General features: G+C 49.7%; 8 protein-coding genes across 8 annotated transcripts; 3 read left to right on the top strand and 5 right to left on the bottom strand.

The window, feature by feature from the left end:
* Positions 1-236: 236 nt before the first annotated feature.
* Positions 237-2363, bottom strand: PHATRDRAFT_49604 (predicted protein). Its single transcript, XM_002184377.1, has 2 exons — positions 1354-2363; positions 237-1266 (listed from the first exon to the last, which is right to left on the bottom strand). The coding sequence occupies exons 1-2, from the start codon at positions 2329-2331 to the stop codon at positions 418-420; spliced, it is 1827 nt and encodes a 608-aa protein (XP_002184413.1). The 5' UTR covers positions 2332-2363; the 3' UTR covers positions 237-417.
* A 2078-nt stretch (positions 2364-4441) lies between these two features.
* Positions 4442-5038, bottom strand: PHATRDRAFT_40349 (predicted protein; the record flags this gene model as incomplete). The annotated part of the gene is made up of 1 exon (XM_002184378.1): positions 4442-5038. One exon carries the CDS (start codon positions 5036-5038, stop codon positions 4442-4444), a length of 597 nt encoding a protein of 198 aa, XP_002184414.1.
* Positions 5039-5637: 599 nt separating this feature from the next.
* PHATRDRAFT_49605 (predicted protein) lies at positions 5638-7512 on the top strand (the record flags this gene model as incomplete). Its single annotated transcript, XM_002184280.1, has 1 exon — positions 5638-7512. One exon carries the CDS (start codon positions 5638-5640, stop codon positions 7510-7512), a length of 1875 nt encoding a protein of 624 aa, XP_002184316.1.
* Positions 7513-8358: 846 nt separating this feature from the next.
* PHATRDRAFT_49606 (predicted protein) lies at positions 8359-10264 on the top strand (the record flags this gene model as incomplete). The annotated part of the gene is made up of 1 exon (XM_002184281.1): positions 8359-10264. Exon 1 carries the CDS (start codon positions 8579-8581, stop codon positions 10262-10264), a length of 1686 nt encoding a protein of 561 aa, XP_002184317.1. The 5' UTR covers positions 8359-8578.
* Positions 10265-10436: 172 nt separating this feature from the next.
* On the bottom strand, positions 10437-12249 carry PHATRDRAFT_49607 (predicted protein; the record flags this gene model as incomplete). Its single annotated transcript, XM_002184379.1, has 1 exon — positions 10437-12249. Exon 1 carries the CDS (start codon positions 12144-12146, stop codon positions 10437-10439), a length of 1710 nt encoding a protein of 569 aa, XP_002184415.1. The 5' UTR covers positions 12147-12249.
* Positions 12250-13398: 1149 nt separating this feature from the next.
* Positions 13399-15767, top strand: sufD (FeS assembly protein suf). Its single transcript, XM_002184282.1, has one exon. It carries the CDS (start codon positions 13565-13567, stop codon positions 15635-15637), a length of 2073 nt encoding a protein of 690 aa, XP_002184318.1. The 5' UTR covers positions 13399-13564; the 3' UTR covers positions 15638-15767.
* A 1162-nt stretch (positions 15768-16929) lies between these two features.
* On the bottom strand, positions 16930-17946 carry PHATRDRAFT_40354 (predicted protein; the record flags this gene model as incomplete). Its single annotated transcript, XM_002184380.1, has 1 exon — positions 16930-17946. The coding sequence occupies one exon, from the start codon at positions 17944-17946 to the stop codon at positions 16930-16932; it is 1017 nt and encodes a 338-aa protein (XP_002184416.1).
* A 522-nt stretch (positions 17947-18468) lies between these two features.
* On the bottom strand, positions 18469-21396 carry PHATRDRAFT_55073 (predicted protein; the record flags this gene model as incomplete). Its single annotated transcript, XM_002184381.1, has 2 exons — positions 18469-20493; positions 20617-21396. The coding sequence occupies 2 exons, from the start codon at positions 21394-21396 to the stop codon at positions 18469-18471; spliced, it is 2805 nt and encodes a 934-aa protein (XP_002184417.1).
* Between the last annotated feature and the right edge of the window lie 2347 nt (positions 21397-23743).

Consider the following 23743-nt stretch of genomic DNA (forward strand, 5'->3'; position numbering starts at 1 on the left):
GTGGCTGTTTCAAAAAGTTACGGAGTGGGCGTATCAGACGCCAGCAGGATAAGTGCCCGTTTTACTCGGTCACGAATGTTGACCGTTGAAAATGCGGAGCCGTTATCGATAGTGAATGGGACGGCGCCAAACGCCGAAGCCTTAACGGTTCGTCATCTGCGTACGTCGGTTTCTAGTGACGCTGTGTTTGAGGGATCGTGACTCTCGATCGACGGACAAACGGTAAGTAAGGGAATACAAATCGTGGTTCTTACATTAGCTATGATGATCATTTACACACTTCGACAACATTAGTTCAGAACCATGAAATTGGTTTTGAACGGTAGAGAGAAGTTGGAACGAATGATAGAAAGGATATGTAACATCATAGATTGCAGGTAGTATTCCGTGCGCAATCTAGGAACTGTCGGTAGTGACCTAGTTCGAAGTAGATTCCACATTTTGCAAACGCAAGCTCCGTACGTTGCCGCCTCGAGTTCGAGAACGGTCCGAGCCGCCGAGATTCAGGGCGTCCAGTACATCTTGTCGGTCTATCGCAAATGGGTTGGTGGTGTCGTGGCTGCAAATGTTGTAAGCAGGATCCCAGGAAGTGCGACACCGTTTGGAACAGCATTGCCCGTCGGAAGTACACTTGGCTCCGCTCTGCAGTCCACAAACCTCATTGTCTTGGTTTGGTGTAAAGATGTCGGGTGCACCAACACCACCACCGCCGCCACCACCAGAATTACAGGCCGAGGCGCCATTCAGGCCAACGGAGACAAGCATATGCTCGGGGGTATTTCCGCTTCCAGCCACCGCGGAACAGATTTGGATGGTTACCTTCTGTGATCCGTAGTTGGCCTCAAACTTGGGGGTATCAGATGGACTAATGGCTTCCACGAGTTCCGTAGCAGAGTTTTGCTGCAGAGTGATGGTAACGTGATCAGCGTATTCATACGTATCGGCATTGAAGGACTTAGCGCGATTGTATTGGAGGTAGTAGTTCATCTCGGGGATCTGGACAACGACTGGGTAGCCACCAGGGACACGTTGATAGTCCACAAAGGGCGCAATGGAAAGCAGAGTCGGTTGTTGCAAGTTGTTGAGACTGACTGATTGGGTCTTGTCGGAGTACCAACCGAGAGCCCAATGGTTGGCTCCATTGAAGCACATTTCGGGAAAGTGTTGAGCATCGTGGTATCCGAGAACCGCTCCGGACATGTACCCGGTGTGATCTTGGTATTCGCCACGTTCGTTGGCGTGCAAAAGCTTGAAGTTGTGTCCGACCTATAGACAAAGATTTCCACAGGTTGTGTGAGTACGCTGAAACAAAAAACGCTAGCAAGGTGCGTGAACAAGGATTACCCAACTTACTTCGTGCATAATAGAAGCAATGTAACCTCCCCATTTATCGTTGTAGACCGAGAGGCCGCCTCCAATCGAAGCGTACGCCAACCAGTTACCCATAGGAGGTGTCACAAAGATAGTGATACCGGCGTAGTCTCGCAATGACGAATGGCTTCTTCCGTGACGAGTACGCAGTACATTCAGAGCTTCTTGTTCGGCAGCTTGCACCATCTGTTGGGAGTTTGAAGAAGCAGCGCGACGGTTAACGGTGACATCCAGAATCGCAACGGGAGCAGGTTCAATTCGGAGCTTGCCCGCGGAGCACTTGTGGTACTGCCATTTGAGAGACACTTGGTTGCCAAAGTGGCTCTGGTAGAGTTCCGAGGCGGAAAATGAGGGACTGGAACGACTGTTATCGGTGATTCGAATAACTACTGCGGAGATGGTACCGGTAGGAGCAGCAAGACGGCGTCCCGGGGGAGCAAGACCGTGCGGAGGAGAGATTAGGGAGATTGCGTTGGCGTCAGGAACCACAATGGAAGCCTGGGTGAGGTCCACACTACCGTTGGGGATCTTGACGTAAAAGACATCTTGAGAGTCGTCGAGTACCAATGCCTTCTGTTCCGCTGCGAGGGATTCGGGGAGTTCCAGCGTAAAACGCACGCTGTCCAAGGTTGTTCCGAGGACTACCTGGCATTCATAAAAGTCCGCGGAATCGGTAACACCGTTCAGGGCGTCGTTGACGATTTCAAAGACGGTGACCTGGCATACCAAGTCAGTGTCTTGAAGGTAACGAGAGAGAGGAGGATCGCTGTAAGTAGTCACGGTACTCGCGGAGATGAGATGATCGTACGAAGCGCCCACAACGCCTCCTTTTCCCGTTGGACTAAGGGACGAAGCGGCGCAACCTAGGAGTAATACTGCGGCACCGATAGTCAGCGTCACCGCTGTTTTCCATACGCGATGCAGTGGGGCGTTGGATACTTCTTGAGTAGCTACGGTCATGGTATGGAGAACAAGGGTGCGTTGCTTGACTGTCGGATTAGAAAGTGAGTGCGGGGATTCTGGCTCCCGATGCTCTAAGGCATTTGACCGACACTATCGGCACGCGGTCGAAAAATAGGCGGAGTTGTAGGCATGCCGGCGTTTCAGGAGTAGTCCTGTGCTGGCGGAACAGGATGAAAAATTAGCCAAGCGCCGTTTAGCAAAATATGTCGTTGGAGTAAAAAGACCTTGATTCCATTTAGAGAGGAAGTCGAACTCAAAGTCAAAGGAGCCAGCCAGCCATGTAAATGATATGTGAATAAATCCTTGTAAAAATTGCCAAATATCTTTGCGCTCGGAGTATCGGCATAGGCAATTGTAGAGGGAATCTAATATTGCCCTATGTGATTGTGGAACGAGTTTGGGAAAGGTTCCTCGACGAAACCGTTTGGATCTCTCTGCTCTCTCTAGCTTGCAGTTGTTTATTGAAACAACTAGAGGTAAAAATTGTATGTCAGGGAGAAGGCGTGGCAACGATTCGAGTTTGATTGTCCCAGTTGTTCGTGGACGGCTACTAATCGCGGTACGTCCAAGCAACGTCGACCAATCTTAACATATAGAGCATCGTCGGACTGCTTCTTCTAACTCGTGACAGTCCGACGTGTAAACCGGTCAACTTATTTTAACAAGGTTTTTCCTGTCCAACTCACCGGTTCCCATCCCTGGGCGGTTAAACTCTTACCTATACATAGTTTCATCCCGATGAGAGAAAAACTTAGGATCGATCTTCGTCCAGGACTGCGCGACAGGCTTTTGTGTAGATCGAAAGCTCTTCATGTGTTTCGAATCATTTTTAAGTACTGCCCGTCGCCTGCCGAGTCGAGAACGGTAGAAATTTCAAATCTCGGAGGTCTAATCGGCTTCTGGAACCTAATTACGCCCAAACGGAATCCAATGAAAACTGACGCCTCTATCTGTCGTACGCACCAAGTACGTATTTCTCGGAATTGTTCGTAAACGCTGGTAACTTTTGGAAACATGCTTACATGTTACATCCAACGAAAGCCAATAAGAAATTTCTTGTTGGCTTCGACCGCGGAATCGGCAGCTCGAGACTGCAGTACGTAGGCGGGCTATTATGTTCGGGAAAATAACCCTGGATGGGACACAGCCAATCAAAGGATGTTCTTAAGCGAACTATGGCAAAAAAATAAAAGCTGTCGACTCCGTTCTGCATATGCCTTGGAGTCTCTGTGGATTCGGATGCTTTGGCGCGGACATTTAAGTACCCGATTTAATTTGACTTTATAGTCAATAGCATTAGCTAATATAAGCCTCTCCGCGTCGGAAAATTTGGGTATCGGGAAGAAGACTGTCCAATACGTACGGGTAAATGCCTCCAGACATGCGGCGTCTACCATCGGGGGAAAGTTCGGGTATCGTGTTAGATATTTTTTGCATGTTCTTTTGGTTATCGGGTATCGGGCAGTAATGGGAGTGTCTGTATGATTTTTAGATATAATCTATGCTCGCTTAACTTGACGCACTATGTGTGCTACGTGGTTTTCAGCAGGTACAACTGGTCTATTCTCAGGTAGCAAGTTTGGTGTATGGCGCAGGAACGTGACCTGGTCACAACTATCATACAACCATCAAAAAATTAGCCCAAATGGAACTTTCGGCTATTTGCAAAAAGAAAGAACACCATGCGTCCTTGACGTGACTATGTGATCATTGACTGTATCATGGCCATCAGGATATCACGCCAATGCAATTTGGAGCGTCCACTGGCTCTGCTCAAATCCGAATCTATTAGCGGTCTGTGTAGCTTGGTTTGACTAGGTATGATGAGATTTTATAAGAGTGTCAGATCAATAGAGAATGGAAAGGATCACTGGTCACTGGTCAGTCGTTCGTCCTCATCTTGACAGTGAGTGCGCCAGCTCAAGTGCCCGGAGGTCTTCGTTGACCGAAATGAAGAAAGGCGATGTCGTCGGGCGTCGGAAGGGCTTAATCGTTACAAGGTTTTCCTATGTCAATAAAATAGCTCCTATATCCCCGCCTATCACCCGGTAGACTGTCAAAAATAATATAATTTCATTGTCAGGGGGTTGACTTGAATTTTCTCGCGTCACCGCTTTCGCCTCCGTCGATTAAATGTCGATGATTGTGGCCCAATCAGCTGGCTGGGCAACCCACCAGTTCTTTCGCGGGTACCACTGGCCATGCGTCGTTCTTCTTGTTCCGCCAGCGTTCGCGCCATATCCCAATAGCCGCCCTTGTCCTTCCCGCCGTGTGACATGGTCTTATAAACATTTATCACTTCTTTGCGGGTCTTATCGCACATTTCAAAGGAGAGGAAAGCGCCCGTTTCTCGCTGAAACCATTCTTGTAGCTCCGCTGGACTCCAGTAGGCAGAAGGGTCGTCCGCGTGATTCTCGCTCGAATCATCTTCACTGATCTCTTTCCGTATCGCCTCGTACGCTCCTCGAATAGCGATAAATGCCTCGGCTGACCCTCCTTCCTGATCTGGATGTTTCTCTAGGGCTAGTTTGACAAAAGCTCGCTTGACTTTCTCGTATGGACTACCGGGTGGAAGTCCAAGGACTTGAAAGGCATTCTGTGATGCCGAAAATGACAACTTACGGGAGGGAAAGATATGGAAGCTCGTAGAAACCAAGCACGATCGAAAGTGAAATGCTTTTCTGAAACGCGTCCGAACAAACATGGAAAGCGAATGCAATATTAGAAGCTCTGGTGCTGAGGCTGCCTGGAAAAACCTTTATCTCTAAAGCTGAAAGAGCTTCGCCATTGTAAAGTGTTGATCAAACACTGGAGCTGCATGCCGTTGGCTTTTACTGCTACTCCTGGCCAACCAGCCATCGTAAAAAAAGAATCTGACCGTGATTTTAAGGTGTTTGACCGTAAGTTCGACTCATGACACAATACTTGATTGTGGATTGACTTTGAAGCTACTGGTATCCGCTGAACGAAACGGTAGGGACAAGAATTCTATCATTCATACCCAACCAACGCATAGCTTTAAGTTGAACTCTCTGGCTTAAATGTCAGGTGGTATGTCTTCTATGAAATGTGTCCAATGGGTCATAAAAAGTCATTAGCCGTTAAATTACCTATAGGAATGGTGCCTTTCTGAAAGTCCGTAGGGTCATTATTTGCTTCTCGATGAAGGTGAAACGAGTTCGACTTCCCAACCAATGTATTGCTCGTAATCGAATTGCATTTAAATTTCGACGACCTGGCTTCAAACTTCTACAAGGCGTTGTATGTAAACATCGACAATCGATCAAAACGCAGCAAATTACCATGATATCGGTGGAAACAACGCAGAGCGGAGCTCCTACAGCGGAATGGGCGGTGGAGAAGGACGAGCCACGGTCGGCCAACTGGGATCCCGCATCATTCGAAGAACAGTTACAAAATAGTGGGAGCGCTTCCTCGTGGAAACATGACTCCAAAAATAGAAACAAACAAAGTCGTCTCCAGGATATATCCTTTGAATTTGATTCGGCAGTGGATAAGGAGCAGCCGTGGCCGTTTGACTCAAGCCCCTGCGCTTGGCGAGCAAAAGTGCCTAATACGAATGAGAAAATCAACCAGCAGCTCTATGATCTCACGTTTGTTGCAAGGAACAACTGCGACAAAAAAGTTGATGACATGTATGAAAAAACGCACGTTTGCCCAAAAGAAATCTGCGGCTTCTCTCCTTGTAGCGACAGCAGTACCTCCAGCAGTGACAAAAGCGGAGGCCATTCGTTCTGTGGAGACATTGATGATGCATCTGGTTTCCACTCACGCAATACGTGTGCTTCGTCGTCTAGACGGTCGCAAAGGAGCGACCACCTATTGAAACTTGCAAGTGGACCACACCGACGGGAACAATCCTACTATCAAACATTGGCTTGGAATCGCAGGACGGAGTCCATGGATTCAAATGATGCCTTGGATTGTAACTTCGAGTATTCGCCTCCGACGAAACCGTCAGGCTCACGTACACATAAGCGATCAGGCTCTGAGACCAACGTAAGGAAGAGAATCGATAAAAGCAATCAGAATGGACAAGACCCGCTGGCTGCTTCTTGCCATGGCCAGATAGAGACTAAAATCAGGAAAAATGTGCGCCGAAAAACAACTAGAGATAAAGATGCCTTGTCAGCTACATGCCATGGGCAGATTGAGCAAATCGAGCAGACAGTCAGCAAAGTTCGTCGCTCGAGTCGTCGTCCAAAACGCCGAGAAGAGGATGACCCAGTTGCAATGCCCGGCGAGCAAATTCAACCGGTTCAAACAATACGGAACGACAACGTTGCATTGTCGACGTCTTCGGCAAAAGGCCAAAGCGAATATGGTGCGGATCTAGGAGGGGCATCTGTTCACGGTACGGTCTCTATCAGCCGCGTCCGCAGCAACACACAGACGCGTTGTATCGATCCGTTGCGGAACGCTTCAAAACGAAAAGAGATCAAGGTCAAGGCGGACCATCAAGGACAAAAGAGTCGTGGCATGCCCACTGTACATAATCAGTGCTCAGAGGAATCTAGCCATGGAAGAAATGTCGACAACAAAGAGTTGAATATTTCGCGATCTTCAGGCCGTCACAAAATGCGACAGGAACGGTCTTCCTTGCAACCTTCGGCTGCGCAGCACCAGAAGCCAGTATCCTCGCGAATTTTGAGCAACTCAAGATCATCTCGACATCTGATTCGCTCTGGATCTTCCAAAAGCATGGACGACTCAAGCTCTCGGATAAGATCAGGTCCCCAAAGCGCATCGCGTAGCACAAGCTTCTTAGAGCCAAAAGACACGCAAGTCAATCAGAGCAGCGATCGTATAGAGACTGATTCGGATGAAGAGTTCGCTATCGATGGTTTGGGATCTCGGACTAAGGATATATCCATGGATCGACTCGGGAGCGCGCGTTCCATGCTTCGTAGACGGCCAAATATCATCGGACCGCGCCGGGACCTTCTCGTTTTGTTAAAAGAAAAAAAGGCTTTTTCGAAAAACGATTTCATGAACAAAGAAAACCGACGACTTTTGCACTTCATCACGTACGAGCGGCAAATGGGTGTGTCAATGAAGGCCCTTCACAGAACCATCAAAAAGGAAATGGCGGAGACCTGCAGTGATTTGGGGAAAAGAGGGGTCCCTATTGAAAAGGTGGTTTCCCAATCGGACTAAATAAAACTCACAGGTAGAGATCTCCTAGATAGGTGCGATGTTTTTTTGTTGGTTTACATTAAAAACACTGACAATGAACAGTATCCCCAAAAGTATCTTGTGAAGCCCTAGCAGAAGGACGGAATTGGTAATTGGGCCCACTGTTAGCGAGATATCTGACGGTTAAATGTCTGTGACGGTGAAGCATCTGAAGCTGAACAAGCCTCATAGGGCTTTCTGCAAGCCATGTGACAGTAAATACATATTGCTAAATTATTCTTATTTGACGGCATGATTATTATCTTTGTACATTATACTGCTGTTCTGTGATGAACAAAGTCTCAAAGACGCTTCGATATGATAGGGAAAGTCATTCTGGCCAAAAATGACTCTTTTCACAATATGTGAGAAACCACAATCCACGATCGGTCTGATAGCAGCAAAGGTCAGGCTTTTCTTTCGGGTGCGAGTGCAAGAAAGAAAGCTTTACGGAAAGGCAGTGCGTCTTTTGGAACAAGCACCCACCCATATCGCAAGACAACTCCTTTCCTGAGAATCACAATCGACCATGGAAGTAGGCTCACTTCTCCAACCAGAGCGTCTTATATCCGCTCACAACCAGTACTGTCGAGCTTATAAAAAGAGTCCGTCCAAAAACGATAGTAGAAACGGTCGTGGCAAAAGGAGGCCTGGCAGGAAAAGTAACGGCGACAAGGCACGCCGCCGGCACAGCCGAAGCGTGTCGAAGGACCGAGCAAGCCGAAAAGAGCTGAGAAGTTCTCTAGTTGATGATGAGGACGACCGTGGTACGAGAAGAAGGAGACGGAAAGTTGTAGACCACCACGAAGACATCCAAAGCGGGGAGAATGCAAGAGTCCATCCAAGCCGAAACAACAATATACATGTAGACCAGAAAGCAGTGAATTCAGATTCAGAAAGCGAAAACAGAGACTGGAGCTCGACTCCAACTAGAGAATCAAAAGAATTGTCCAAGTCGACATATTCACAGTCAGCTTGTCACGATGAGCAACTTTTGAACACTTTAAATAAATCAAAATTGCTGATAGGATCGGGTGCAATTCCAGATATGAGCCGAGGCGAGCTGAAGGCGTCCCAGTCTACTGCCCGGACAAAGCTTGACGTCGATGCTCCATATGTGGGAAAGACTGTAGACCGGCGAGATTCGATGGGTACTGCTAAATTGGAAATCTGGCGTTGCCAGTTGACCACAGAACAGCGTGCTTGGGTGGGGGTTTGCAACATTCTGGACGATGATGAAGATCAAAGCGTGCTGAGTAAGGATGTGCTTCCGCCCGAGATATTACAAGCGATGAGTGAATCTGTGTGTAGCATGCAGAGCTCTTCCATCCGCTTAAAATCGCAAGCTTTGACTGATATGAGCATCGGCGATGATGATATTTCCGAAACGTCCGATGATCGCGATTTGAAGAAGCTTTGCGGCTTTGTTGGGTCGAATAACAAAATGCCGTCATTAATGAACTCAAGTTTTTCGTCGTTCCAGTCGGAGATTTCGGAAGCCACTGCAGTGTCGTTGCTGTCACAAGTTTCTGCTAAGAATTTGATTGTACAGGAGCATGTTACAGACCAAGCGCTGAAAGGCTTTCTTGAAAACATAGCGCAACTCTTGGAAAAGAAGAGAATAGAGAGCAAAGCTGCAATAGAAGTTGAGCGCCCTCACAATAGCGATCCTATTTTCGAAATGTTCTCGTGGAGTGCGAAGAAAAATATAGATCAGCAAAAGGAACAGGAAGAATACACGAGAAATAAACATGAACAAGGGGAAAAAAGTTCTCTCGAAACGCCGGACGAGGTTGACTACGGATACGAAGACCACGAGCCTGCACCTTTTCCTCTGGAAGATCATTGCCAGACTTATGAGAGCGGTAATAGAGCAATATCAAACAGTTCCAGTGACGAGAAACCGCTTCAATACTCCTACGAAGGAGACACATCCAACCCATACGGCTATGGAGAATGTCAACCTTCCTTTGTGAAAGCAACCTGCTGCGACGGACAAGATCATCTGATCGTTGAGAAAATAAATGCCTACCATGAAAACCCATACCTTAAAGGTCCACCATCCGCATCGGTTGTGAGTACAATGAACAGTTCGATGCCCAGTCTGACATCAGTTAAAGAAAGCGAAGTCTCCCAAGGGTCAAAGCTCATGGCGTTAAAATGGACGTCATTTGGTGACTTGGACTTTGAAGCGACAAGCGGCGTTGACCATCCCTTCCCGTTTCAACTAGAGCCGGAGGGAGAAGAAGAGAATGTACAGAAGCCGGTTGTGAAAACGAAGCGATCTGGGAAAAATTCTCGAAAGAAGAAAGTCAAAGACGCAAAGAAGAGGAAAGTGAAGAGAGCCGCTCAGAAAGCCACCAACCCCCGGGCTCTCGACAGACTCAACGGTTGCGGAAATGAAGAAGTTATATACATGACACCAAAGCCGCAGTCTACGAAAACAATATATGGGACAAAAGAGTTGCCGAAATCGATTCTATCCCGCAATAATCCAGCTCCTAGCCCTGAGGGATTCCCATGTCTCCGCAAAGAGAAGAACAGGAAAAAACGCTACAAGGAGACAAAGAGCCCATTTCAAGCCATACGAAACCGTATCCCCAGTTTGACCTTCTTTGGAAAAGGTCGAAGAGGTTCTCCAACTTCCGTGATGAATATGGGTAGACAGGAGGCTCATTTCTTCGAAGACTTTGAAGAGTACGTTGAAGAAGAGTGGGGAGGCCTGCTTGATTAACTGTAAGTTATGCTTATAGATTACAAACGCTGTACATTTTACAGTTAGCTATCATTCAACTAGGTGCTTTGAAGAAGTCGGAAGTAAGCTGCATTCCTCGACAAGAAAATATACTGAAAAAACTAGTACTTGGAATGTTAGTATACCGCCTTCAGCGACTCCTCCCTATGAGCTACCATCCGAAGTCCACCATACGGCGACGTACATCCGATTGAGGTGTAACCTTAGTAGATGAAGATTGACGACTACGCATCCTAGACAGCGATGGTACGACTGACTTGGTATCGCTATCAACTCCACTGCTCAATGATCCACGGCGTTTTGGCTTCACGTTACGCGCTCGCTTTAGCTCAGAACCTGACTGCTTGAATGAGTGCCCTTCAACTATCATGCTCGAAATCTTCGCTGGCTTGCGCTCCATCGCTGGTGAGATTTTCGCCGAGATGCCAGCTGAGCCACTCACTCCATAGCTGCTAGACTCCTGCATCTTTACCGAAGGATTTTGTCTTCCGGGCCTTTGACGATCCGGCGAAACCACGGGAAAAGCATTGAGGTTGGATTTTGCTATCTTGGAAGTGAACAGATTACTGGCGCGGACGGAGCTGCGTTTTTCCTTCTCGCGACACATTTTAGGGCTTTTTTTGGAAGCGATCGTTTTTACATCATTGAGAGCTCTGAAAGTGTCGGATGGCTCTAAAGATTTGAGACCATAGTGCTGCAAGGATTGACGCCGTTGTCCTCGTAGGGTGTTCCTCTCTAGTCGGCGTATTGGCTGCGCTGCATTCGTGGATGACATACGCCGCTGTGGGGTAGAAAGACTATCTAAGACGGCAGCTGCAGCGGCGCTGGACTTGCTTATACGATGTCGATTTCGTTTTTCCCTAGCCTCTGCAAGTGAAGTCTGGGCTTCCGAAAGGGGTGGCGATTCACTCGTTTTGACTCGATCAAACTTTTTGAGGGTCACAGGGAAGTTTGGCATATCGCCAGGCAATGTTCTGCTTGAAGCATTAATGGTCTGATCTTTTCGCCTACTATGTACATGATTTGTTGCTGGCAAACCGTTGGACTGTGCAACAATTTCTACAAGCTCCAGCAGAGTGTTCATCGCTGCAACTTCAACGCTGTTCCGACGTGGTGCATTTCGGGGGTTTTGCTCGGCCGATGACAGTTGCGTTGCCCCAGATGAATCCATGCTGTGTCTCCGGTTTATTCGATACAAGGATGCAAGAGACGTTGTGTTTGGGGGGTTCTTTTGCATCGTCTTTCTTGGTGTCTTAGGTTTCTGTTCTTGACTCTCGTTGTATTTTTCAAAGGAGATGTCTAGCTCGTGACACTTTGTTACTTGTGGACGCTCAACAAGCCCATGCGGCACAGACAAACAAAGCTTAGTTGCACTTCGCTCTCTTTTGTGCCTCTGTCCTTGTTGTGCTGCTGGACTCGAACGCCGCTTCACGTGAGGCGATACCTTTTTTTGTTCAGATGATCGACCCCGTGTAGAATTTCTCTTGTTCGTTTGCTTGTGGTCCAGATTGTGCAAGCGAGTAGTAGTAAAGCATGTGGGATCCTTTCGTCCGGCTGGCGAGCACGTTTCCTTTGTTATTTGATTCGGCGTATCCTTTCGTTGTCCAGGAGTACTTTGTAGCAGAAAACTTGGGCAGTCCAGCTCAGCTGCTGAAACTGCGGGAGTGGATTTTCTTCGAAAAGCCTGTACACGCCGCGACCTTGGTGTAATATTTAGCGTTTCTATTCGATCCGTATTCGCTCCCAGATTGGAATCGAAATCGGCGAAATAGACTGGCCCGTAGGCGACTCCGGTCCGAAACGAGGAGGTGGGAATGTCTCCCATACTTTGCCTCCGAGGGAGAACCCTGCCATGCTCCATTGCCACTTCAGTATCTGCTTTGGATGATCCAAACCTTTGTTTCCGACGCGGTAGATTGCAGTGTCAAAAAATATCTTCCGTTAGGCAGGAAATGGCATTGAAGGTGTTGGGATGGGAACGTTGCAATAAACAAGGCATTTTCAACACTGGCTCTATCATTACGTTGTTGAACTATTCCCCAAATTGTTCTACGGATGCAACCGTTTGTTCAGAGTGTCACAATGACCCTCAAATTATCTACGATCAACAGCAAATGTCTGCGCAACGATTCAAAATTACATTTATGACTAGAGGTTATGTTTTGTACAAAGCCCTTTTGATGCCGGATCCGTTTTGCATTGCCTTTTTCATCCGACTTACATTAAGAAGTTCACTTTAGCAGGCGTCATTGCCTCGTCGGCCACCTTGTTTTCGTTCTGTTTTGACTGTGAGTGCCACCCAGTTTTCTTCCTCTCGACGCCACACTTCATCCAACATTTTTTTTGTGACTTCTGGGCAAATCACAATATATCCACAGTCCGCTATCAGGTGAGTTGCCAGTCTTGAACAGTAAGGGAATTTGATTTCGCGTGGACCCACAGAAACAAGAGTAGGTGAACTAACAGATACAGATGGATTTCTGACTGATTTTCGCATCCAGGAGGCTGAATAATTGACTCCGTAATCTCCCACTGGGACCTAGTACCTTCGGAGTCGTTTGTCCAAATGTTCAAACGGCTCCTTTTCTTACAAGAGACAGTTAACAACATACAGTTGAAAATACTGACTTGGCATGGAATCTGGTCTCTAACAGTAAATACTGTACATTAACAGTAAATACTGTACAGGTCTTGAACATCATAAGCACATCCACCGACTGACGTTTTGCTGTCCTTTTTTCCAGAATTGGAATTTCGTTTTGATTGTGAAAAAATTGATCTTTCCAATTTTTAGGGTAGGGTAATTCGGGATTTAGCACCAAGGCTGACGTCTGCCCTTCCCCTGGAGATGAGTCAGGATGTCGCAGGGATCTAACAAAGTTCGAATCGAATGGGTCCGATCTTCAACATCCTCCGAAATTGTGTACATTCGTCATCCGTTGACGTCAGCTGACGTCACACGGGGCGAGACTCATGGACCGATCCAAGGATCCTTTCCTTCCATCCGTCCATCAACTTGGTGCCCTTACATTAGGAAGCCTTATTTTTTCGGAGCAGTGTAGCACGATCGATCTCGAGTTTTGGTTGTCTCCTTCCAGCATCATTACCGTACGAAAGTCTTTCAGAGTGTTCCAGTACTGGTTTTGCAGCAGTGGTCTAATCGCTTCGTTGTTTTGCGTTATATATACTCCATCGTAGACAACTTCCAACTGTTTACAACTCGGAATTGAAAGTCGAAAGCCTGCACACTTCCTTTGCTTTCACGTTGTTGTCGTTGCAATGAAGTTCACTTCCGTGACGCTAGCGTGTTTCTTCTTTGTCGAAAGCTCCGGTGTGAGCGCATTTACGTTTTCCACGCCCACACAAAGGCAACGCTCCATCCCGTTGCCGATTGTATCTTCCAGCCGTCGTACTAGGAGTGCGCTCCACGTATCGATCGGCCTCGGTCCGGATCCAAACGAGACTTCCGGCAAGCGCTCCGAGACCTTGGTAGCCGGAGTCGACTACGAAGTCCCTAATCACGACGATTACCGCCTTTCGCGTCGGAGCAAGCTCGATCAAACTTGTGACGAATGGTTCGCCGGCTTGTTGGATGAAACGGAGGACGGCGTACTAGGCAGTCTGGTAACCGATGCCCGTACGGTGCTCACCACTCCGGTACCACTCGTCAACGATCTGGAGAATCCCGATTCATCCCACGACGATTGGACCCCGTACGTGAACACTCGCTTGCCCTGGACGCCCTTGGTACCGGCGTTTGGCTTGGAGCAGTTCGGCTTACCCGTGCCGCGCCGGAACGCCGAAACCTGGCGTCATTTCGACGTGGCCTCCATGGTGGCGGAGTCGTACTCCAGTGCCGTAAAACACGACCACGAAGCCAAAGTAGACAAAATTGAACTATTCCGGGAACAATTGGCCGTTGCTGGTGGTTGGTTGGACGATAATGCTTGTGAAGCGCGATTAGTGTACATCAACGGGAGATTCGTACCGCAATTGTCCAAATCCAACGACGTCGCCCGCAATCTGGATTCCACCGACGGCCTTTCCAAACAATCTGTACAATATTTGTCGCGTCTGACGGACGGCTTTACGGACGAATTGGCGTCTCCCGTCCCGAATAACGATATTCTCGAGACTTCCTACGCCCGGCTCTCCAGGCCGAATCACAATTTGGGCAACGCCACTACGCAGCTTGCCGTCAATTCACAACAAGGAACAGCCTGCTTTGCCGCGTTGAATACCATCAAAACAGGGGCAGTTGCGTACGTGCACGCGCCGAAGGGCTACAATCACATTGTTGCTGATGAACAAGGCGACGAAAACGATGAAGAAGGTCCTACCAGACCGAATCTGAAACCCGTCTTGATCGTCAACGCCGTGACCAAGTCCGGAGATGCAGCGGACCATGCCAAGGGAGTGGCATGTCATCCCCGGACACTTATAGTGGCCGAAGAATCTTCCCTTCTTTCAGTCGTACAAAGTTGCGTGGATTTGGACGATAACTCAGCTCATACACCCAAATTGTACAATGGATATACACAGTGTTTCGTACACCAAAAAGCAAACGTCACACACTCCTACCTGGAAGAATCCGGTGGAATAGTTACAGCCGGAGTCGAGCGTAGTGACGACGAATTTGTCGCGGATGAGACAAAACCTCGCGAAATCGAATCGCGACGAAAGGATCTCCGCGACACTCACTTGGAAGCAATTGATGTACACATCATGGGAGCGGACGCCGCCTACGAAGGCACCATTATGAGTTTGGGCGGTAGCGGGCGCGTTCGGGTCGCGCTTAGTGTCGCGTTGCTGCAACCAGGTGCACACGCCGGAGTTAATGGATTTTCGCTAGCCGGCGGAGCACAACGTGTCGACATCAAAACAAACATTCATCACGTGGCCCAAGGCACCACCAGCCGACAGGTACAAAAGAACATGATTGGTGGACGTGCCACTGGCGCCTTCCGTGGACGCATTCGTGTTGAACAATCGGCGCAACAAACGGAGAGCGAGCAATTGTCCCGTACGGTTTTATTGAGTGACAAGGCTCGGGCATGGGCGGTGCCCAGTCTAGAAATTATTGCCGACGATGTGCAGTGTGCGCACGGGGCAACCGTGTCCGACTTGAGCGAGGAGGAATTGTTTTATTTAAGATCGCGTGGTATGGGACAAGCCATGGCCCGCAATTTGTTGATGTACGCATTTTCTGGTGATGTTAGCGACTGCGTGGATCCAGCCGTGCTGGGCGGATTTGATGGGAATGCTGGTTTGAGGCAACGTGTCATTCGTCGACTTGAAAACCTCGTCCCGCAAGGGGAACGAGCAATCAAAGGAGAATTCCAATCCATTTAGGTGCATATATCATACTGACCGGCTCGATCCAAAGGGATACGAACAGGCTCTCGGTGTCCATCTTTTTTGCGGTGTACAGTGATGGCTGGGACTGCATTTCCACAAAAGTCCGTAAGCATATGCTAAACTTACTGCTGCATGCCTGTCTAGTTATATGTTTGGCTATTTTCAGACTTGATGATGTTTGGTTCGAGTTTCGCTTGTTGATATGATTTCAAACCTACCTTCCCATCAAGTATTTTAAGTAGTCGTCATTGTTGTGGTATGCATCGTCCGCTTGAGCTCGCAGAGCACCTGGGCTGCATCCAATGCTCCTTGGTTTTCGCAAGTTCCTTCAGTCATCAAAGTAGCTAGGCAATCGCTAGTATTACAACGTACGCGCTGGCTGCAATCTTGGTACGTGGCGGTCGCTAAATCAATCGAAAAGCAAGGACCGCCAGAGACTGCCGGAAGTTCTCCATCCAACCGAGCTCGTCGAAGCGGAGCAAAAACGTCGATGCCGGCAGCTTGTTGCGCGATCATCTTTTGTCCGTGGCTTTTTATCTGTTTGTTGGATCTGTCGCAGAATAATCACATGCAAAATCGCGTGTTGGGTATTGGTGACTTATCTGTTGCTGTCATTGGAAACGAAGGCACTATCGCTAATAAGCCTTACCTTGTGGGCAAGAAGTGTATGCCAATGTCTTTCCATCGGCCCAATCCGAATCGTTCAAATCCTTGCAAAAATTGCAACTGCTCCCGTTCTGTCCAGGCAACTCGACGAAGAGAACGAGCCGAGTCATTTCGCCTTGAGTTGGACAATGATTCAAAAACGACGATGCTGCTTTCGGTATTCGGCTTGCTCTGCCGCGATGCCATGGTTTTTCTTTCAAACCCAATCCGTCTCTTCCTAACAGAAAGCAAAGATTTTGTTGGCGGCCGTTTACAATTTATCAATGGTAAAGTGCGACTCAATGGGGTGCGAATGAAGTGAAAGCAAACATTCTGGACAAATGATATGCTGCCGAAAGAGGATTGATCGACAATTGACTGCGATCAAATCTAACTGGATGAATTCGGGCGCGAGTCTCACTTGTTAGGGACTCATCGAATCGCATCGTGACTGACGAATGTCTCACTGTCAGGGGACAACTCTCGACGGATGAACCATCATTTGGCGGAATGCCCTTTTCCCGTCAGAGGTAGGTAGTTTCGTTAGGTGATTATTGTTGACGACCTCTGTTGGATTCAATAGATTTTATGCGTGTTGGAACTTTATACAGTTACTGCTTTATCCATTCACAACACACACACTACGCCGATTCGTCATCCTCTTCATAAAGCTCATCAACATAGGACACCCAGTCCTGCGGTGGCGAGGCCGATTTCCCAGCCCTTCGTCGGCTGCTACTAGATCTGTCAGTATGGATAGTACCGTTACTGGTCAAATCCAACAGATTCAACGTAGAAAGGGAGCGTGGCTGGATCACTTGATAATTTTCTTCTTGATCTTTCCACAGCCGAAAGGAGAGGCCGTAGGATGCGTAGTCTCGATCATCATGCCAATGTCGTTCATTCACATTCCCATCAACGTCTAGCAATCTGAGATTCTTCGCAGCGAATGGTGTGGCGGCTTTTCGTGGTCGCGGTAAGTGTCCCTTGAGGAGCGCCGTGAGTGCCTCTTCCACGACATCGAAACAGTGCGTGTGCGTACGTGGCAAGCCCTGTGTCTGAAGCACCGTAGTGCGAAAACTGTCGGAAGACCGGGTAGAAGAGAATTCCAACCAATTCTTGGCCGTGCTCCAAGGCAATTTTGTTCGATTCAATTCTTCCACAATCAAGGACGACAGCGAATGCACGGTTTCACAGCGACATTCCTGAAACATTGGTCGCCCTTTGGTTGTCAGAAGAGGTTCCAAGTGGCCGCTCGAAGCATCCGTTTCCCCTACACTTTTTGCGGCTTTAGCTGGACTCGTCAAGGTTCGGGTAGTGAGAACCTGTTTGGCAACGTACGACACGGACTCGATGAGACTATCGTGCCGAATAGAAGCCTCGAAACGCACTACGCATCCACAATTTACACTGCATTGCTGTCCCCAGGCTCGACGAGAGCCGCTCGTTGCCGTGGTAGACGACGGCAGTAGGGATGGCGATAGTGCGTCAACGGGCTCTTTCTCGACACGTTTGGCCTGATGGGAGGTGGTGTCACCATGCTGTGTGACTACACTAGTCGGTAAACGCCCTTGACGAACAGCGTTCGCAAGACCATTATTGCTGGAACGGAGGGCCAGTTTGGCTGGTAAACAGCGAGGATGCAACAAGAATCTCATGAGTTCGAGATTTTCAATCGGCACTTTTTCTATGGTATTGCTTTGGCACGGCCAGACAAACGTATCGATCGAACACTGACGGAGACCAAAAAAAAGAACGAGAACAAGAAAACGAGAGTGGCGTCGTATGGTATGGTAGCTAGAGCTATCTCTAGTAGTAGGATGCGTGTACATCCGAGACAGTCGTCTGTCCAGAGTCGCGCCTTCGGTAACGGCATGCAGAGCATTTGTTCTGTGACACCCAAATCGGAGACAATGACGTGGTGTCGTTCCGATGTCTGCATGGGCATTCGCACGTCCATCCTGCCACGCACGACGTTTCCAGTGGATTGTAAGTCCGACGTCCGTACAAATGAACAGTAAGCTATGACAAACCTCAAATATACGATATGCGGGATCCAAATCTACGGGAACCGTGTCTCTCACAGTCAAGTATTTTGATTTATGGTACACACTTCAATTCCTTTCACAGTCACGGCCAGTTCACTCACTTTTTAATCCCCCTCAAACATGCATAAACGTCTACTTGGCAAGCTTTTCATTGACACCATCAAAGGCTGCCTTTCGAGCTGTGTTCACCAAGTTTTCGGTTGTTTTCGGACTCTGACTACCGGCCCCTTCACCGCCTCCCGCCTTGAGTTTCTCTCGGGCAATCTCGTACGCCAACGCCGCTTTTTCTCGTGTATCAAACACCCCGATATACCGCGACTTGCCGGAAAAGTACAGTTGCGCTTGCCATTTTCCTGAAGGTCGCATTGTGACACCACGCAAAATAGCTGCTGCCAAGGCCGCCGCCTTGTCGTTCTTTCCTCCGCTCGCTGCATTCACCGCTCGAATGGCGTCAGCAGCTTTTTGCAGCTCCGCCTTGTCGGTAATTTGTGGCGACTTGTTTTTCTTCTTTGCGCTGGCGCTCGGAGATTTTCTTTGTTTCTTTGCTGAGCCCAGTGCTAGCTTCTCCGTCAAAGGTCTCTTGGTGCCAGATTTCATTTTGACCACACTCTTCTTGAGCGGCGTTGTGGGTCCCGCTGACGGATGCTGCGCACTGTACATTGGCATTTGCCTCAGAGGCGGATATGCATAAGGATATGTACCGTACGGCGCGTATTGCGAATACATGGGATGTTGAGAAGGGTATTGCATTCCATTGTGTGTCGAGTAGTCGTGATACGGATGCGGCGCATCGTGAGGCGACCTTCCTCCATGTGGACGAGACGGTGATCCTTTTCCAGCTGCTGTAGGTGGAGGTCCACCCATGCTGATACGCATACTACCCGAAGGACCTGAGGGGACTCCGTGGGGCATTGAGTAATAGGAAGAATGATCCTGGCTGGAAATCGGTTGAGGGTACGATGGATGCGTCGGGTATTGATTCGAGGCGGCTTGACCTTCACTTTTGTTGACCTTGCCGCTTCCGCTCCTATTGGGTAGACTCAACACTTTTGCATAAGCCTCTTTTGATCCGCTGGAAGAGGTTGACCGCATTCCGAGATGAGGAGGAGGAGCAAAGTCGTCGGCGTCACCGAGGTCTCTAGATCGCGACTTTTGTGCCAGTCTGCTTGACAGTAACTCGTCGTGCCGCCCGTTACCAATCATTGGCAGCTGTAGTGTTGGAAGGTTCTCACCACTTTCGTCGTCCCCAATATTCTTGCGGTAGTCAGGCGACCGAAAGACCGGATCGACTCCATTCCCGTGCGCACCGTCTGGTTCTCGGTGTTGTGGCGTGTTGGACGCCAGTTGCAACAGCACACTCAAATCTTCGTCTTCCATCAAATCACGTTCCGCCAAATGTACCGCATCCACGCTGGGATCCTTACTGGAGCTTCTCCGGGGAACGCGTAACTGTTGCCGCTTCGCCGGGGTATCGTTCAGTAACGGCAGTCCCCGCATTCTGGACTTTTCTCGGGGTGAGGCAAAGACATCTTTCAAATTCATGGGCGTGCTCGTGGTTGATCCCCGTACCTTGGCTGAGGCCAACGGGGAAATACAGATAATGCTCGAAATACCGTGGGAGGCCGAGCGCCGTGAACCGTCCCTCACGGGTGTTTCGCCGCCATCACCGTTACGGGGCGTCAGATCGTTGCCTCGTGGCAGGGTAGCGACGTCCGTAAAGAAAAAGCTCGTACTGACGGTGGGCGTCCCGGGAGTCCGCGGGATTCCGGTATGTGGCGTATTTACAATTGAGCCGTATCCGCCCGGTGAAAAGAATCCATTGGCGGTGGGAGACTGCAACCACGCTAGCACGTTGGAGTGGTCGAAGGAGCCGGTCGACGTTGGTGGTCCCCGACCGTAATCCCAGGCAAAGTCGGTGGGGGTAGCCAAATTGCGTTCGTGACGCGGTGACGGCTTGGCGTCACCACCTCCTTCGACAGCTGCGTGGCTGCCCTTGTTCTCTTCGAATGAGGAAGCTTCGGGTAACGGCCGCGAGGACGGGCTGGGTGACAGAAAGACACTTGGGGTCTTGGTGGGCTGCGAAGCGTCGGTATCCAACTTGGGCAGTCGCTGTACGCTGAAATCGGTGGGCGTGGTCGAGCGGTGATCCGCGGCAGTCTAGAAGTATGCAGAGTGGGACGGGCCGTGGAGGAAATAGAAAAAAACACACGTGGTGGGTGAGAACATTCTCGCCAGGTTCCGAAAGCTGCCGTCGTCATTGTCGTCGGCAAGACTACGTACCGTTTCGTCGTTCATTTTGGGCGAAAACGAGACACTGTCTTTCCGCGAGTCGGTTGCCAAGGGGCTGGTAGTATTTTCTTCCGAAGGATCACAAGAAATGGAATCTGCCGGTGCCTTGTCTTGGTGATTGGGAAAGGATTCCGTGCGGTTGCCCAACGGTCCCCCACCACTATGGATGGAGCACAGTGACGGGACTTCGTCATTTTTGCGGGAGGGGCTGCGAAAGGTTTGATACTCTAGGACTGTGGCGGCGAGGGGCGACGACACGGTCGACGGAGAGCCGGCAGCTCCCGCCGCGTCGGCACCAGTGGACGAGGGTGGAATGGGCCGTCGTCTCGCGGGCGACGCCATGCGACCTCCCCGTCGCGAGACCAATCCGGTACGCGCCGCTTCGGCTGGTGCAGGCGAAACGTGCGCATCGAAACGGACTTGCTTAGGCGCCGACGTGTCACTATCAACACTTGCGTCGGTTTCCGGATTGGCCCCGTCCCGGGAGGATTCCGGCAGTCTCGGATCGAGCAAGGGCGGGTCGATCGGTGGGACGACGGTCAGCAAGGGTGTCGTCTCGTGAAGGTCCGACGCGACGCCGCGTGCGGCGGGAGTCACGAAGGGTGGTGGTGGTGGGGCCGTGTGAGTGGCGGGAGTGGGAACAGCAGTACTGGGTTTTCCCGGCGTCGCGTAAGTCGGGACGGTGGTGTTTCGGGGGACCGTACGGGTCGACGGCGGGTCCACGTTCGTCGGTCGCGCCTGGACCTCCTCGTCCTCCTCTTCCAACACCATTACCAATCGTGTACTTTGACGTGTGGATCTCTGTGCAGCAAAAACGGAGGAAGCGGAGGAATTTGCCGAAGCACGGTGAGTGATGAGAATGGCAGGCAAAGGAGGGGACGAACGATAGATTTTATCGGAACACCGGTAAAGTCGCCGTAGCAGTACCATCAGTAGCAACCAGGTCCCCGCAGTTGCAGCATCTTATCACTGCAATGGTTCTCTTTTGGTTGCACAAGAACTGGAGAACGTCGTTTCTTCCCACCAATCGATCGAATACCGTTCCGCTTCCTTCCCAAGAATGACAGTGAATGGCTTGTGATTTTTACCACGATGCGTATGCACATGATACCGAGATTCAAACGTATACCGAGACATGCCCATTTTCGACACACACGTTGCTTACCATTCGACGGACCGAGTTTCGCACACCAACGGCAATCAATCTTGATACGTGTATATATGTGTGTGTGTGTACACTATCCGTAGGATACGTATACACCTCACCCCACCGGACTTAACTGTATCTAGCTAGCTAGCTAGCTAGATGGATGCCAAGAGATCCAAAGCAACAACAGAGACGTTCGACTGGTCGATTGCTGACGGAGAGGCGTGTGGAATCAGTGCCCTTGGTACTTTTTTTTTGCAACGCACAGAGTTTGTTGATGTGTATCAGTGTGTGTACGTGCGTGTATTTGTGTGTGTGTGTCTCTCCTGCAATCCGACAATGTCTTTGACTATAGCGGCAATGGCAAGAACAACGAACAACTACTATGACTAATAGAAGAGAGTACTGGCAACAGATCTAGTACAGCAACAACGACCCAAACTCAAAACGCGTCCGAGATTTTTTTTTAGGGACGTTCCCCGTTCGATGCCGGAGACAATCCAGGAATGGCCGGTATAATTTTTCCCCAGCGCTACCCTACCAGTACTTACAGTTACGTTGCGTCGCGTACATTTATATACTCATACAGTTTCTCTATTTCCGAGTCGCCGCTACTACGGCTACGGCCGCCGCTGATTCCCCCCTCCCCCTTGCGCAGACACGGCACGGACCCCTTCCGCGCCGCCGCTCCCGTATTTGGCAATGGCCCCTGCCGTTTTCCCGCGTAAAACGGACGCCGGCAGGGTTTGTCGTGCGGACCGATCGAAATATTACTAATCTAAATTGTTCGCATTGGGACACTTTAGGCTCCCCGAAACGGCCGACGGAATTATCCAAATGCCGGGTCGGCCGTTCCGGAGTCCCTTAGATTTCTCGATTCGACCGATTTCCCGCCTCTTTGGACAGGATCTGAACGTGCTCCGTAAGCCTAATTAGGCGCACTACAGCGGTATTTAGGAGAAGCCACCCGGCGTTTGTTGGGAGTCGACGAAGAAATACGAGACTAGTGAGGTCATTCCTCCGCAAGTCCCCCACCGGGATGGCGATCTCGCACCGTAGCTAGAGTGGACTTCCGGCACCTGGTTCAACGGTCGCAGCCCTTGTGGACTCTCCATACACAGTAATTCGTTACTACAAGGCACTCGATCACGAGATATAGATTAGATACCGGGTTTTTTTCAATATCAATGTCACACACCATTGATTCTGCAGATATTCTATGCGCGTTCGACTATGCGCGTTCCTATGCGCGTTCGGATGCTCTGATTGGTCGAGAAATTGACATTCTTCCTTGAGAGAATGATATTCTTCTGTCCTAAATAAAATAATTTCCAAAAGTCATTAGTCATTCTTGTGTTGGATTGCTGGAGCCGCGGGTGTGAGCTGTGCTCACCCCCTCCCAACCCCCTTTTGCTTACTGTGAACGCGCTGACCGTCAAAGAGCCCACACCATCCACCCCCATGCGGGCGTACATCAGATCGACCCTCTCGTTGCCCTCGACATCCCCGTTAGCGACAAGGGTCAAGTTGTTGGACGCCGTATAGCCACAAGTAGATTCCGTGCCCCACATCAAAGGGGCAAACTTCGTCATCAGGTGATGACACGCTTCCTCTTTGTCGGGGCGAAAGTCGCACGACGCCCACAGTCCGCGGAGACCGTCCCTCAGCACGCACCGCAGCATCCAACAGGTCCAACATGTGCAGCAGCGTGTACATGGTATCCGACGTGTGCATAAAGGGCCGTGGGACGGTGGCGGTAGACAATGCCTATTCGCGGGCGGACTGGAAGACGACAAAGTCGTTTTCGGAAACGTTAAAGCACAGAAAGTCGAAGCAATTCAAGCGTTGTTTCTACACGTTTCCCACACAGTGTATGTTGGAATGGAGATTGGGTGTGGCTGTTCGTGCATACAGCGGAACGCCGAAGGCACCGTCCGGGGGTCCACTATCCGGAATGGGTCGTTTCCGCAA

The sequence above is a fragment of the Phaeodactylum tricornutum genome, chromosome 23 (genome assembly GCF_000150955.2).
Source record: "Phaeodactylum tricornutum CCAP 1055/1 chromosome 23, whole genome shotgun sequence".
NCBI classification, from domain to species: Eukaryota; Bacillariophyta; class Bacillariophyceae; order Surirellales; family Neidiaceae; genus Phaeodactylum; species Phaeodactylum tricornutum.